The following is a 15,144-nucleotide window of genomic DNA, read 5'->3' on the forward strand; positions in this document are numbered from 1 at the left end:
CCTGGGACTTTTGTTTCATCATTTGTAAAATAAAGAGTTTTGACTAAATGATCTCTAAGATCCTTTCCAACTTTCAGGTTTAGCATTTCTATGTTATTCTCAGAGTCTTTTATTTGAGATTTTTAAAAAAAATTCTTGGAATAGAATTATAAATTGCTGTATTTAAGGAACAGAAACAATGATTTTCATCCCTAAACAACTTTTAAAAAATTTTTCTTCCGTCCATTGCTGTCACATTTCAGTTAGACTTTGATCATGTGATGAAGCCTTGTTCTGTAGAAAGCTCTGTAGGATGACAAGTTGGATGACTGCTATAGTTTATTTACAATATTCTGTTATTAATTTATTTCCCTTCAGGAGAGTTTCACAGAAATATGTTTGTATGGTCCTAAAATTCATCTTTTGGTGGCTTTCTCTGAATTTGTCCACATGCATGTATTTTCCTCCCCTCTCTTTATGCACACAAACAGGATGTTGAGCAATTTCTGAGAAATCTGGAAGTCACCTGCTCCAGCTAATGCGTCACCGAAATGGGAAATTCTTTTTCTCCTCTTTGTGCCAATGTGTAATGGACAAAAACCAGTGATTCTGGATTTGCTGAATCCCTTAGGACAATAAATACTCCTTAGTGCTATTGTAAATTGTGATGATATTCCTTGATATCGGTTTTTCCACGGTGAATTCCTAATAGTAATTATTCATTAGCTATAGTTAATTTTCCTTCAAATCTCAAACTATACTCAGTAAAGACATCTCAACATACCAATATTGAGGTTTGAAATATTTTAATGATATAAACATTAAAAACTCAGAGGCATAGGTAACTGATACAAGCAGGGAAAGGGTTAATATTAAATAAAATACAAAAAAGAAATAGATACAAAGAATCAAGGCTGTAGCTTAATCTTATACCATCAAAATGTTATAGACTGGTAAACCTTCAGCAGATTCTATTTGTTTTTTTCATCTGTTTTCTCCTGTTTGACATCCAGGTCTGACAGACAACAGTGGCACAAAATCTGAACATATTTTGTGGTTGAAACTGCAACATACATGGACAAAAGTGATAAGTCACATTGGTAAGATTAAACCTTGTAAAATATTGCCCACATGAATTATGAAACTAGACTGAATATTTTACCCAGTCATATGTCTAGAAATGTATAAGGTTTTTGAATTGACCCCTTTGCCTTTAAGCAAGCTTGTATCTCAATCATTCCATCATGACATAAGAATATATCTCATTTTTAAGAAATATTGGAAAGGCAATTCTGTTAGTATCATCACTGTTATTAGCTCATGAATTCATCTTCTATATACCTACCAAAGTTGTTTTCCTAAAGCATAGATCTAAAAATATGACTTCCCTACTCAATACATTCTAGTGATTTCCTATTGCCTCTGGGATCAGATATAAAATTTAGCCTTCATAATCTGACCCCATCCTACTTTCCAACCTTGCTATATATTATGACCCTTCCAGTCATACTGGCCTTGTGTGTTCCTCATACATGATATTTATTGACCTGTCTCTTTGTTTTTGTACTAGTTGTCTCACATTCCTGCAATACAATTCCTCCCACTCTTCCATCTTTTGAAAGCATGTTTTCTTAAAGACTCAGCAATGTCTTTGCTATGTATTAATTGTGTCTTCTGATTGACTTTTGTGTTTGTCCTTTGTTTTCCAAGAGGACTATGGCATCAGGGAAATGATGACATGACTTGCAGTTGACTTTGATTTGAGGGAGGGAGGGCTGTGCAAGGTCATCAGCTTCACTTTCTCCTCCAGAGACATCTGGATCCAGTGACCAGATATTCCTCAGTATGACTGGAGATGACCCAGGATGCAATGGGAGATCCTGGCCCTTTTAGGCTAAAGCCTTTTCATGTCCTCACTTAGAGTGAAGTAACTTCCATTCAGTGAATAGCTCTCTTAAAGGAGTGAAGGGGTGGTCCCTTAAAATGACTATTAAAAAAGGAAATGCATTGGGAGAGATTTGTGAGCCACGGTTTTAGGAGGTATTTGTGGTTCCTCATTAGTTGTGGAAGAGGATCAATGGTATCAACAGGGTGATGTCTTGACTTGCAAGTGAATTGGATTTAAGAGAGGCAGAGCTGTGCAGAGCCATCAGCCTCACTCTCTGCTCCAGAGTCATCAAAGTCCAGTGGTAAGACATAGGTGAGGATGACTGGTGGCTCCAGGTGAAGTGGAAGACCTTGGTCTATTTAAGCTTGTCTTTCCCAGGTTTCAGTTTGTCTGAGGCAACAGCCATTCAATAGCTAAAGGCTAGTTAAGAATTGAGGCAAAAGATGATCTCGTTTACCTTCACAAAAGAATCAGTCTGGGAAGGGAAGATGCTCAGAGTTTCTGAATAGAAAAAAACTGCTATTTACACTCACTCTGAGACATCAAAAACCCAAACAGGAGCAAGTGAGGTTTGGGCTGGGACCTATTATTGGCCAATTAGTGAAAGCCAGAGTGATTGGTGCTTAAAGGCATAGTCAAGGAGCTCCATTTGAATCATAATCAGGAGTATGGATGCTCTGAGTACCCTAAATTGGGGAGGGGGCATAATTGCCCTCTTAGGCACCCAACCTGCAAGTATTAGCTGGGAGATAGCCTCAGAAGAGGTGCTACATCTCTTTATTCTCATTTAGGTGTATATTGGCCACAATAGAATGTAAGGTCTTTGTGTGAAGGTGCTGTTTGCTTTATTTATTCATTCACTTAATCATTCATTCATTTGTTTATTTATTAGCCCCAGTGCCTAGTAGAGTGCCTGGTCTATAGTAGTCACTCACTTAACAACAGGCTTATCGATTGATTTTCCTTAGCATCTAAGGCATTGGACAATAATAATAACATTTGTGAAATGTTTACTTTGTGTAAAGCCCCATGCTAGATTTTGGAAGTGACTCAAAGATAAATAATAAAAGAATAAAAGTCTCTGACTTCAAGGAGTTAAAAACCTAGAACAAGATATATACAAATAGACACAACACACATTAGAATATAAGAACATAAGAGAAATAAAGTATTCTTAAGTTCAAAGGGTTTTGAGTGGTATGATAAAGCCCAAGTATTGAGCAGATTGTTCTAACAGCAATGTGTAGGATAGATTGGAGGGGAAGGAGAATAAACGTAGGGTATTGCAGTAATCTAGGCAAAAGGTAACAAGGACCTGAATTATTGAAGCGGTAGTGGGAATGGAAAGAAAGGGATTGATCTAAAATACTGCAGGGATACAACTGGAAAAACTCAAAGACTGATTGATGTGTGGAACAGAGAACAAAAAGTTTATGTGACTGGATGACTGGGAGAATCAGCATGTCAGAAGAGCAATGGGGTTTTAGAGAAAAGAAGAGTTATTTTTTTAAAAGATATTTTGTGTTTTGAGTTTAGGATGCTAATGGGAAATCCAGATGAAGATGTCTGATAAACAATTGGAAATGGGAATCTGAAGCTTTGGAGGGAGGTCAGTGATAAAAATATAAATTTGAGCCATGTGCAAAAGTATTTCATTTTCAGCTGCTACCATAGTAGTAGATAAAATTATCAAAGGAAAGTATATGGATTGAGAAGAGGGTTGAAGCTAAAGCCTTGCTGAATGTCCAGATTTAGAGGACAGGAGGAGCAGCCAATGAAGGAATCAGAAAAGTGATTAGAAAGTAAGTAAAGAATCAGGAGCATATAGTAAGTTAGACACTAAAGGATTTGACAATATTAAAGCACTGTTGGTTAAAGATATCATTGTAGCATTGTAGGGTCAATGAGGACAAGGCTTGAGAAACAGCCACTAGATTTGGCAATTAGGAGGTCATTGTTGACCTTCCAAAGAAGGACTTTAATAGAGTTTCATGAAAAGAAATTTAAAGAGATTAGGAAAATTAGTGACTAAATTCATTCCTTCCTGCTTCTCATTCGTCCTGCCCTTTCATTGGTTCTGTTTTGCTCTGCTGTTTCTATGGAACTAACTGCCTTCATAACATTTTTTAAAAAATACGTACTAATATGAATTTCTGGAACCAATTAGATGTAATACACTGGGTATGCCTGTATACAAATGGACAGTTTTTAAGGAAAATAGTAGAATACACTTAACATTAAAGCTATATGGAACATAACATAATCTGCCTTTGATAATGAAGACTTAGTTACTAATTTCCTATTTCCCAATAGAGAAACTAGTGACTAAACTGAATGTGTAATTTAAGCATTTTATGTCAGAGGAGCAACGAGGTCACTTAACCCCAATTGCTCTCCGAAAAAAAAAAAAGAGCAAAGGAGTTTTAGAGAAAAGATGAGTTCTTTTTTAAAAAATATTTTGTGTTTTGAGTTTAGGGTGCTAATGGAAAATCCAGACGATTGCACTGTTCATGGATATTTACAAAGTTAAAATGGGTTATTACCCCCTTAAAGCTTAGGAGAGAGTTAGTTCTGCTCTCTCTTAGGAGTGTTTGGACCTATTTTTAATTAATCCCTGAATCCCTTCCATATTCTTCCTTACTATCTGTATTTCACATTCTAAGGTAATGGTAATAGTCAAGGTAATGGGCCCAGTCAAATACCATTTAAGTGAAAATAGCTACTCTTCTATAATCTCTTACTCCCTAAACTGACTTCCCCCTTTCTCTACAATGATATAAGAAGACAAATGATTGGCCATCCATTCTCCTCTCTCTTATGTATATATGTATATATGTGTATATACACACACAGATGTATATTGTTAAATCCCTTTTTCTGTCTTGTCAGGGTAACTTCCAGGACTCTGTTTTGGGTTAACACACAGACTTAGAAACCATACACAAGGACCCAGCAAAGGTAATTATGAGAGTGAGCGGTGAGCAGTCAGTCTGTAAACAAATTCTTATTGAGTGCCAGGTACTATGCTAAGCTATGCTGATACAAAGAAAGACAAAAAAAAAAAATTCCCCAGGGAGCTAACATTCTAATAGGGGAGAAAACATGCAGACAACCATTTACAAAGAAGATATATACAGGACAAATAGTAGCCAACAAAGAGAAGGCACTAGTATTAAGGAGGATGGGAAAGACTTCTTACAGAAGATGAGACTTTAGATGGGACCAGAAGAAAGCCAGGGAGGCCAAGAAACAGAGATGAGGAAACAAAGCATTTTATGTATGGGGGACAAGAAGTAAAAATTCCCAGAGTCAGAAGATGGCATGTCTTGTGCCAGAGACTGTAAGAAAGTCAGTGTCAGTGGATTACAGAGTGTGTGGGAAGGGAGATTGGTAATGTATAACAGGACTGGAAATGTAGGAGAGGGCCAAGTTATGGATGGCTTTGAATTAAAAAAAGATTTGATATTTTATCTAGTTGAGCCACTGGAGTTTATCGAATAGGGGCAGGAATGTGACAGTCTTGAAGTTTGGGAAGATCAATTTGACAGATGAGTAGAGGTTGTACTCAAGTGGGAAGACAGCTGAGGCCAACAGACCAAATAGAAAGTTATTGCAATAATCCAGGCATGAGTTTTCCATTTACCAACAGCTATTTCAGAATGTAATTTTAAAAACCAAATCACAGGATCTCATGGGAATTTGAGCTCATGTTTCTTACCGTAGAACCTTTGGAGATATGGAGGTCGCTTTTCAACTGATAAATATACTCCCAAGAAATATGCAGGAATTCCAGACAAACTGATTCCAATTCCAATGAAAGAATTAACAGTGTCACTGTAGAGAGGTATAATCACCAGGAAGAGAGTACAGAGGCAATAAACCACTGGAAAGAAAAGGCTGAGCTGGTATTAAAAGGAAACAAAAAACAGAACAAACTAAGTGTGGAGGGGAAGGGAAGGACCTTAAATTGCTATTTTTCTCACTAGGGCTTATAGACTTAGGGAGATTTCCAACTGCCCCCCCCCCCCAATGGATACTATGTAGGTTATAACATTCTATAAATAAGGGAAAACCTCAATGGATCCATAAATGTTATGACCTAAAACTGGGGCATCTCTCATGTCCAATTTAGATTATTAGTGTTAAATTAATCAATGGTGCTGCAGAAGGTAGACTAAAAAGAACTGACTGAAAGTGAATCAGTCAAAGGCCATGTAGAGATCTGAATTAGCCTTGTCAACACTGTCACATTTCTAACTTGATTTTTAATCTCCACTTAAATGCAGGGATAACTGGGTGATGAGAAAAATATGAATGAAAATATGTGCATTATAGTTAAGAAATATAAATAATTTGATTGTCTATATATTGCCACAATTATTATGTTCCCTCTGGCCCTGAAATATGAAAAAAAAATAGACTGGGATTGTCTAGTGTTATTGTTTAAACGATTAACAAAAGCTGGGTACAAATTTGCATAGCTGTTACTGACGGGGCTCAGTATACTTAAAGAAGCTTAGATTTAAAAATATATTTCTCCTGATAAACTTTGGAAATGACACTATAAAAATAACCATCTGAATTCCTATCTTACCACAAAAGCGATGTCATTAATGGGGAAACAAACGAAGTCTATTGCTCTAAATGAAGAAATAACTGAGATATGCTGTTGGAGGGGTACCTGAGGCAAGTGACTAGTATGTAGTCACATGGCTAGGTTTCCTCAGAGGCAGGATTCTTGACTCTAAATCCAGCACTGCTTCCCTTATGAAACACTGTCCATTTTTCAGTCTCATTACTGATGCATGTAAGCATTTGAATGAGCTAAAGATCTGAGCAAGAAACTAGCAAGCCAACCTATCTCAAAGGCAAAATCATTTTTCTTCTCCTAGAAATTTATTTTTATTTTGATGGTCCTTATTTAGAAGTGTTTAAGGAAATGTAGAAACTACAGTATGTATGGTGTATGGGGATTTGTGCCCATATTATCTGGTATTTAAGGCATCTTGAAGGAGATATAGGCTTCTTTTCTTCTTTGATTTCATGATCTTCTTCCTCTATTCTTCTTCTCATATTTTCCCTGCAATCCCCTTTAGTATTCTACCCTATTCCTTCATGTTCTTTTATTAATTCTTTCTTCCACACCCCTTATCTCTTATGTAGTCTCCCTTTACTGGTTCATCTCCCTTCAGAAAACTACTGGTACTTTATTTCCCCAAATCAATTATTATAAAATTGAGCTTTTTTTTTTTTTGGAGGGAACCACTATGGGAAACAAAGAATGAAATGCACTACAAGAAAATAAAATGAATGTCATGTGTTTGGTTAGAGCTAGGTAGCACACTGAATAGAGTGCTATACGTGAAGACAGGAAGACCAGAGTTAAAATCCTGCATCACCCAGTTAAGTAGCTGTATGACTCTGGGCAAGCCACTCTGTCTGCCTTACTTTCTTCAGCTGTGAAATGAAGATAAAAATAGTACCTACTTTATAGAAGGGTTGTGAGGATCAAATGGGATAGTACTTGTAAAGTCCTTACATAGTAGGCACTATATAAATGCTATTATTGTCATTGTTAATTTCTGATTGTAAAAGAAATGTCAGATTTGCCCACAAAATTTATTTCATTTTATTTTATTTTTTGAGACTGTATCTATCTCCTTATCTCGACCAGGCTGGAAGTTCAGGGGCTACTCTGATTGGTACAGAAACTTTGACCTGCTCCCCTCTGAGGGATGAACTTAGTGTAGACACCCTCTCATCATGGGTCACTATAGCTTGGAATTCCTAAGTTTGAAATCTACTAACCTGACTTCCCCCCACCCCCCTCCACCCAGTAGCTGGAATTATAGGTGAGAGCAATTTTCCCAAACTCACAGTTTTAAAAAGAGTAATTTGTGTACCAGACACCAGGTTCTAAAGAATTGTTTGATAAATTTTACTCACTTTGATTGGCCTTGGTCTGTTGGGCTCTAAATATCTCAAGTACATTAATCCTGCAATAGACAGACCAACAAAAAGCCAATAGCTGAATGAATAGTAGTTTATGAGCTGAAAGACATCTTCCACCAGGAGATAAAGCAACGTTGTCAATCCCTATAAAAGTTTAAAAAATCCATTAATAGGGTCAGGTTGAACATAAATACTTTAGCACAAATAATAATAACTGAAATGGATATAGAACTTTGAATACACTATATTACACTTGATTTTGACAAAAGCTCTGTGAAGTAGGTCCTATAGGAAGATTCCAACCTGCAATAGTTGGAATTCCTTGGTGTAGAAACTCTTCCCATTGATACAGAATAACAAGAAAGCCATGAAACATTTCAGTAAACTGCTTTCTCCATCAAGGATGTTGGAACAACCGCACATCTCAGTTGTGCCTACAGAGGGGATAGAAACAGCACTAAAGAAATAAAAGATGGGAAAAGCAGATTTGACTAAGTGAATGTAAAGGAAATTTGTGCTTAGGATGATACATCTATGAGAGAGTTGAGGACCTGATATACAAGATATCTGAAGGAGAAAAAGATGCCAAAGAAACATTAACAAATAATAACCAGACCTTCAATACTGAAAGAAAAGGTGACTAAGGCCATCAATAATTACTCATCTATCTGCCTCTTCTCCCATCTATACTAATTCTTTATGAGAATCATAAATGCACAAATCAAGTACATCCTTAATGAGGGTAACAATGAAGGAACTACAGGGTTTTCACAAGCAATGTTCAACAACAGACCACATCTTTCATTTCAGTTAACTGTAAGATGCAGAGAGGAGCAAATCTCATTGTGTTGATTGAGTGTTGTTTGTGAAAAAGCATTTGATCTGGTAGAACAAAATACTTCTTTATAAGCTCTTTTGCTATAAGATGTCAGGAGATGGAATGTCTTATGAGAGGCATAGCAAGAAGGCCCATGTCATTGAATTGCAAAGTACATGGGAGAAGTAAGGTGAAGAAAGACTAGAAAAGTAGGAAGGGAAGGGCTTTGAATGCCAAACAGGATTTTATTTCAATACTAGAGGTGATAAGGTGTTTCCGGAGTTTTTTGAATGGTGGGGGTATGGTCAAATCTGCACTTTAGGAAGATAATTTGACAGCTGAGTGAAGGATGGACTAGAGGAAGTAGAGATGTGAGGCAGGGAGACCAACCAGTAGGCTATTGGCAATATTCCAGGCTTAAGGTGATGAGGATCTGCACCAGGAATGGCAATGTCACCTATAAATTATATCCAAACATACATACATCTGACACAGACTGCATAAATGGACCATAAGCTGGAGCTCAAAACTGAATAGGAGGAGAGCAGACTGCATTGCTCTCAGGAAATTTCAAAGCTCTTTCACTGACCCCCATGAAAGTGAAAGCCAATCTTCTTAACGCTAACATATTCCAGTGCTGTCATGTGGCAGCAAGACAAGGAGCACTACTGTTTCCGAAGAACTGAAAATGAGTGTCATATAGAATGCAATAATGATGATGATGATAGCATTTACATAGAACTTAAAGGTTTGCAAAATGCTTTATAAATATTAACTTATTTGATTGGCACAAAAGCCCTGTGAAATAAATGCTATTATTATCTCCATTTTACAGATGAGGAAACTGAGGCAGGCAGAGGTTAAATGGCTTGCCCAGGGTCACATAGTTAGTAAGTATCTGGACTTGAACTCAGGTCTTCCTGATTCCAACTCCAGGGTTCTAGTCACTGCAATGGAGATGTGCATGATGGGAGTAAGCAGGTTGAGACATAACAAAGAAGGAATTCCAAACGACAGGAGTAAAGGACATCACCAAGGACTTGGATGTAGGAAGCAAAGCTGGGCTGTTCATGTGGCAAGACCTAAGGGTAACTGGTGGGCAGCCAGAGTCCTCCACTGACCCCTTTGAGATAATGGGAGAAAGAGCAAGACACCTCCAGCCCCAAGTGAACCCCTTTGGAACCAAACTTTTTGTGGATGTGGACAAGAGTTTCACAAGGACATACAGTCCTGGACAGTTTGTGATTTGTGTCTTTGAAGAGAACTTCTGAATTGATGAGATCATTGATCCATTTGGCTGTCACTTATCTGATTTCTAGTTCCTGCCTGGTCTCTTGGTAGAGAATGCCATGGAGATTCCTGCAACATGATCTGGGGGGACAAGGAACCGCACGTGACTAGTGCTACACAAGCCTATGCATGTATCTCTCCCTCCCATCTAAAATGCTCCTTTCCAACCTTCTTGCCAAATTATTGTCAATCGGACCAGAATCAGTCTCTAAACTGTGGGTGGCTGGAGCTGAACAGAGCAGGCTAGTGACAGAAGAGTCAGGAATCAAACAGAAGTTTAATTTCAAAGTGAGGAAAACAGCTTGTAAGCAAAGACACATGCGCCTGAGCCCTGGCCCTAGAGGGAGAGACCAGAAGCAGTAGGGGGAGATCTCAATACTTAAACCAATGGCCACACAGCGAGCTGACAATGAAGCAGAATGCGACAATGTGATAAATTTGATTCTTAGCAGGGCTTCATAACTGAAACACGAGCACTGCAGGTGCTTGTCCAAGCTGCTGGTATGAACCAATTCTGGGATTTTGCTGTGACTGAGATCATCCAGAGGGTGACCACAAAGAATTGTTATGCCAAGCTCAGTCACAACCTGCTTGCTGGGCCTTAGCTCTGCAAAATGTAATGTTTCCTAGTATCTCGACACTATCAACTCCTTTAATACCCAGATCAAAATCTACCTCTTAGAAACCATTCTGGATTACGTCAATCTTGCTCTGCCTTCCCTGTTGGGTTTATTATTTATTTTTCAGGAGCTGTCTTATTCAGCATTACGCCTAACTGTCATGTCGTGTAATGCACATATGTTTTGTCTTCCTGAACTAGATACTTCCCCCACCCCTTGATGGGGTGCTTGGGATCTGTCTGTAAAATCAATTTGTAAACTCAATTTGTAATATCAATTTGTAACATCAGTTTGTAAAACCAGTCTGTAAAATTACATTTCCTGGCCTGCCCGCCCCACCCCGCCCAGCCTCAGAGCATTAACTTTGCCCCTTCCCCCTGCCAGCACTATGCCCAGCAACAACTCATGAATTGTTTATCTCTGCTTGGAACAATAAGAAGCTACACCTATGAATCCTTCACTAAACCATCTATAAACATTTTGGCTTAGGCAAATGTTATCTCCCCTTAGTAAAGTGGGCAGCTGCACCCATGAATCCTTTAATGCCTTATCTATATGTTAACTCCTTAGACAATTATACACTTACTGAGTCTCCGTTAGCCTTGGTTCCCAACGTCCATCTTGTCAAACATGACACTGATGGGTGGCAGACTAGGCACTTCTCAGTCAGCCCTTGACTGCTAGCTGACTTAGTGACATTTCAGGCCTAAAGCCACACCTGCAGGTAGCTGGGGTACCCCGCCTTGGGCTATTTCCCAGTGAATTATGGGCAATATGCCTGTGCAGTTGACATTAAAAGTGCATGTTCCTTTAAGCACTGACCACTCCTTAACTCCTCCCTAATCCCACCCTTACTCACCTAGTTAGCATAATTGACATCTGATTTATTGCCTATGTCTTCTTTAAGTTTGCAGGTTCTCTAAGAACTTTCGCCCACTGTACAGTGTAACAATAAACTTGCAGGTCCCTTAAGGACCCTTGCCCATTGTAAAGTATAACGATAAACTTTTACAATCCTGACTTCAAGTCTGCTTGGGCCTACCGAATTCTTTCCAGACTGAATTGCAGGCATTGTGGTGGTTGATGAGGATCAGAGTTCCTGTATATCCTATTGCCATCCCCCCGACCCTGACCCACCTTCTAAAAAAGCAGCATGGTATAGTAGATAGAGAGCTGACTTCAACTTTAGGGAGTTTAGGTTTCAAGGTTTCAAGTCCTACTTCTGTCTATGTGACCCTGGGTAAATCAGTTAACCCATTAGATTATGAATTCTTTAGGTCAGGGACTGGCTTCTGACTTTCTTTGTATCCCCAGCATTCACCACAGCCTTAATAAATGCTTTTTGACTAAGTGATTAAATTAACCTACCTGTGACCCAGGCAATTCCCTAAGAACAGTTGTTGATTTGCATTGGTAGAGGAATTTTCCTTACTGGAAGGTTCCCCCCCCAATGTAAAAAGGGGTCTACCTAGAACTAGATTAATCTGTCAGGGCAGATCATGTTGTCCAATTCTTTTATCCGTCTTCTCTCAACACTGTAGCACTAGTACCATGCTCTGCACAGAGAGGAACTCAACAAACGTTAAGTAATTACTTCTATATTAATAGGAAATAATTTCACAGAAATGAAAAATTCCCCATCAGTAGTTTTAAGAGGGACACATAGTAGGGACTTTAACCTTTTCTAAAATAAATACTAGACTACTGAAAAATATAAATTACAGTTCTCTATTACGTAATACAGGGTAGAGGCAAACATTGAAATGTCAGATTGTATGTGGATGACATATGAGTCACAGACCTGAATTTCCTCATGTCAAAAGGGAATAGGAAAGGCAGCCATTTTGGCTTGGCAAACTCCACTTAATCAGAATAACTCATTTTAAACACTCCTGCTGAGAGGAATTCATTTATCTTTATCTATGTTAAAAATAATTGGGGTGGCTAGGTGGCACAGTGAATAGAGCACCAACCCTGGAGTCAGGAGAACCTGAGTTCAAATCCAGCCTCAGACACTTACTGCTTACTGTGCAACCTTGGGCAAGTCACTTAACCCCAATTGCCTTGCCTTCCCCCCTCTAAAAAAAAAGCAAAAAAATAAAAGAATTGTGATGTTCTTTAAAGGACATCAAAATTAATGTCACATACCAAGGACAGCTTGGGAGCTACCTTTTTTCCCCTTTTTGAGACAATTGAGGTTAAGTGACTTGCCCAGGGTCACACAACTAGCAAGTGTCTGAAGGAGAGCTACCTTTTCAAAATTAAAATACATGGTTTTTATTTCTTTTTTCAACTGGCAAATAAGGGAAGGGTATGGTTGCATATGCCAGTATTTACAACATCTTTTTATGCCATTTTGCTTAATTATGCATGAGACTGGGGTTTTATTGTTTGTTTACTCTAGGATTAGTTTGTTGGGAGAAATAATTAGATTTATTCCCTTAAAATGATATTCCATAATTTCACATCTAAGATATAGAAATAAGTTTTCCCAATTATGAAAGATGAGACAGTCCTTGGGCATGAGTCTCCAAACCTGGGGGAAATATGCTGGGTTGAAAATAAAATCACAAATGATAGAATCTTAGATTTGGAGAAGAATCTCAGAGATCATGTAGTTAAACCTATAACTGTAATTATGCAAAGATCTTCACTACAGTATCTCAAACATAGATATTTATCTAGGCAGCTAAAAATGGTGTTGTAGATGGAGCCCTGGGCCTGGGGTCAGGAAGACCTGACTTCACATCTGAACACAGACACCTATTAGCTGTGTGAGCCTGGGTAAGTCACTTAAACCTGTTTACCTCAGTTTCCTTATCTGGAAAAGGAGCTGGAGAAGGAACTGGAAAACTACTTCAGTATCTTTGCCAAGAAAATTGCAAATGGGGTCACAAATAGTCAGATATGACTGAAACAACTAAACAACATATGAAAAATTTCCCTAATCTATAGCCTATATCTGCCTCTCTGCATCATCCAACTATTACCCCTAATTTTGTCGTTTGGGGTCAAGCAGAGCAAGTCATATCTCTCTTCTATATGACATTCTTTCAAATGTTTGAAGACAGCTATTTTATTTTCTTAAGTCTTCTCTTGTCCAGACTAACCATTGCCTATTCTTTCCACTGATCTTTATCAGACATGGAATCCAGTCCTCACTCCATTTCATTACCCTCCACTCAACACAATGCCATTTTTAAGTATCCTTCCTAATGTGCCATATAAAACTGGATACCATGTCTCAGCTTTTGACAATGGTGCACTGTGTTTCTATTTGAAGTGGAATTTGCAAATAGTTGCATAGCTCAATAGTATTTTTAATTCCGTCTGCTTAACAGAAGAATAAGAAAATGTTGACAGAAGAAAACAGATTTTTTTTTTAATGAGGATTGGAAATCGCAATATTATCTTGTTTCTGCTAAAGATAACAAGCTAAAGATTGCTTTGTGATCCTGCAATATCAACGTTAAAGAATTCAATGCTCATCAGCATTATAACACTCATAAAGACCACAAATATTTTAAATTGGAAGGAGAGGTGCGAAAGGTTGTATTGCAGAAATTAAAAGATGAAAAGCAAAAGCAGTTTTTTCAAGCAGCAATAACATCTTGAAATAATGCCACTGAAGCAACTTATAATGTAGCTTGAATACTTGGGAAGAAAGAAAAGCCATCCAATGATGTAGAAATGGTGAAAGAATGCATTGTTGAATGCTTAGACCCCAATAACATTTCAAAGTACAAAAAATTGCTTCTTTCAAGGAGAACCTAACTGATTGGCAGCATGAATTAGCCTTTAACTTAATGGAAAAACTTCATGTAATACTTCAAAAGGAAAATATATATTTTTCAGTTGCTTTGGATGAATCAACTGAAACTACTGACTAGGCACAGGTTTTATACTTCAATGGTATAATAACAGAAGATTTTCTTTGCTACAAAGAATTACTCGCTTTGGGTACTCTTGAAAACAAAACATGAGGAATAGATATCTTCAACTACTTTCAAGATAAATATCCTGAAATTGGACTGAATTGGGCGAATTTAGTGAGTGTATGTACAGATGGGAATTTCTACAACAGGAAAACATTAATTTATTACACAGATAAAAAAAAGCATTAACAGATCCAGATGCTATTATTTCTTTTCATTTTATCTTGCATTAGCAAAATTTCTGTGCCAAAGCTACTATTTTAAGTGACACTTTGACAAGTTGTAAGTATTGTTATTCATGCAAATGCAACACAGAATCATTAGTTTTGTAACATGCTAAAGTTGAACAATGAGGCATTCAGTGTGGATTTGCTGTACCACTTTTAAGTGCATTTGCTATTGCAGAGACAGGTGTTGGCCAAAATTTTATCTCTGTGAGTATAGTTAAATTTTATGAAGAACAGAATGTGAATGCTGCATTTCTATGTGACATGTTAAATCAAAACAACTTGAATATTTCTTTATTTAAGGTAAAACTAAGTCTATATGCATGTGGCAAAAAAAAAAAATCCAAGCATTTCAAAAAAAGCTTTTATTTTTCAAACACATCTTCAAAAGGAAATTTCAGATGGATGTTTTCCCCAGTTAGCTAAGGTCATTGGT

General features: G+C 37.7%; 1 protein-coding gene across 1 annotated transcript in view; it reads right to left on the reverse strand.

Moving 5' to 3' along the window:
• Positions 1 to 842: 842 nt before the first annotated feature.
• LOC138160061 (Y+L amino acid transporter 2-like) overlaps positions 843 to 15,144 on the reverse strand; it is a 38,475-nt gene continuing 24,173 nt past the window's right edge. The window contains exons 7-9 of the mRNA XM_069086573.1: positions 7,814 to 7,963; positions 5,586 to 5,769; positions 843 to 1,042 (exon numbers count right to left, since the gene is read on the reverse strand). Of these exons, the coding sequence (XP_068942674.1) occupies positions 951 to 1,042; positions 5,586 to 5,769; positions 7,814 to 7,963 (426 nt within the window). The 3' untranslated portion in view covers positions 843 to 950. The remainder of the gene's footprint in view (positions 1,043 to 5,585; positions 5,770 to 7,813; positions 7,964 to 15,144) is intronic.

The sequence above is a fragment of the Petaurus breviceps genome, unplaced genomic scaffold, assembly GCF_028583685.1.
Source record: "Petaurus breviceps papuanus isolate PSGF00001 unplaced genomic scaffold, PetGlider_PUasm1.0 179, whole genome shotgun sequence".
Taxonomy (NCBI): Eukaryota; Metazoa; Chordata; class Mammalia; order Diprotodontia; family Petauridae; genus Petaurus; species Petaurus breviceps.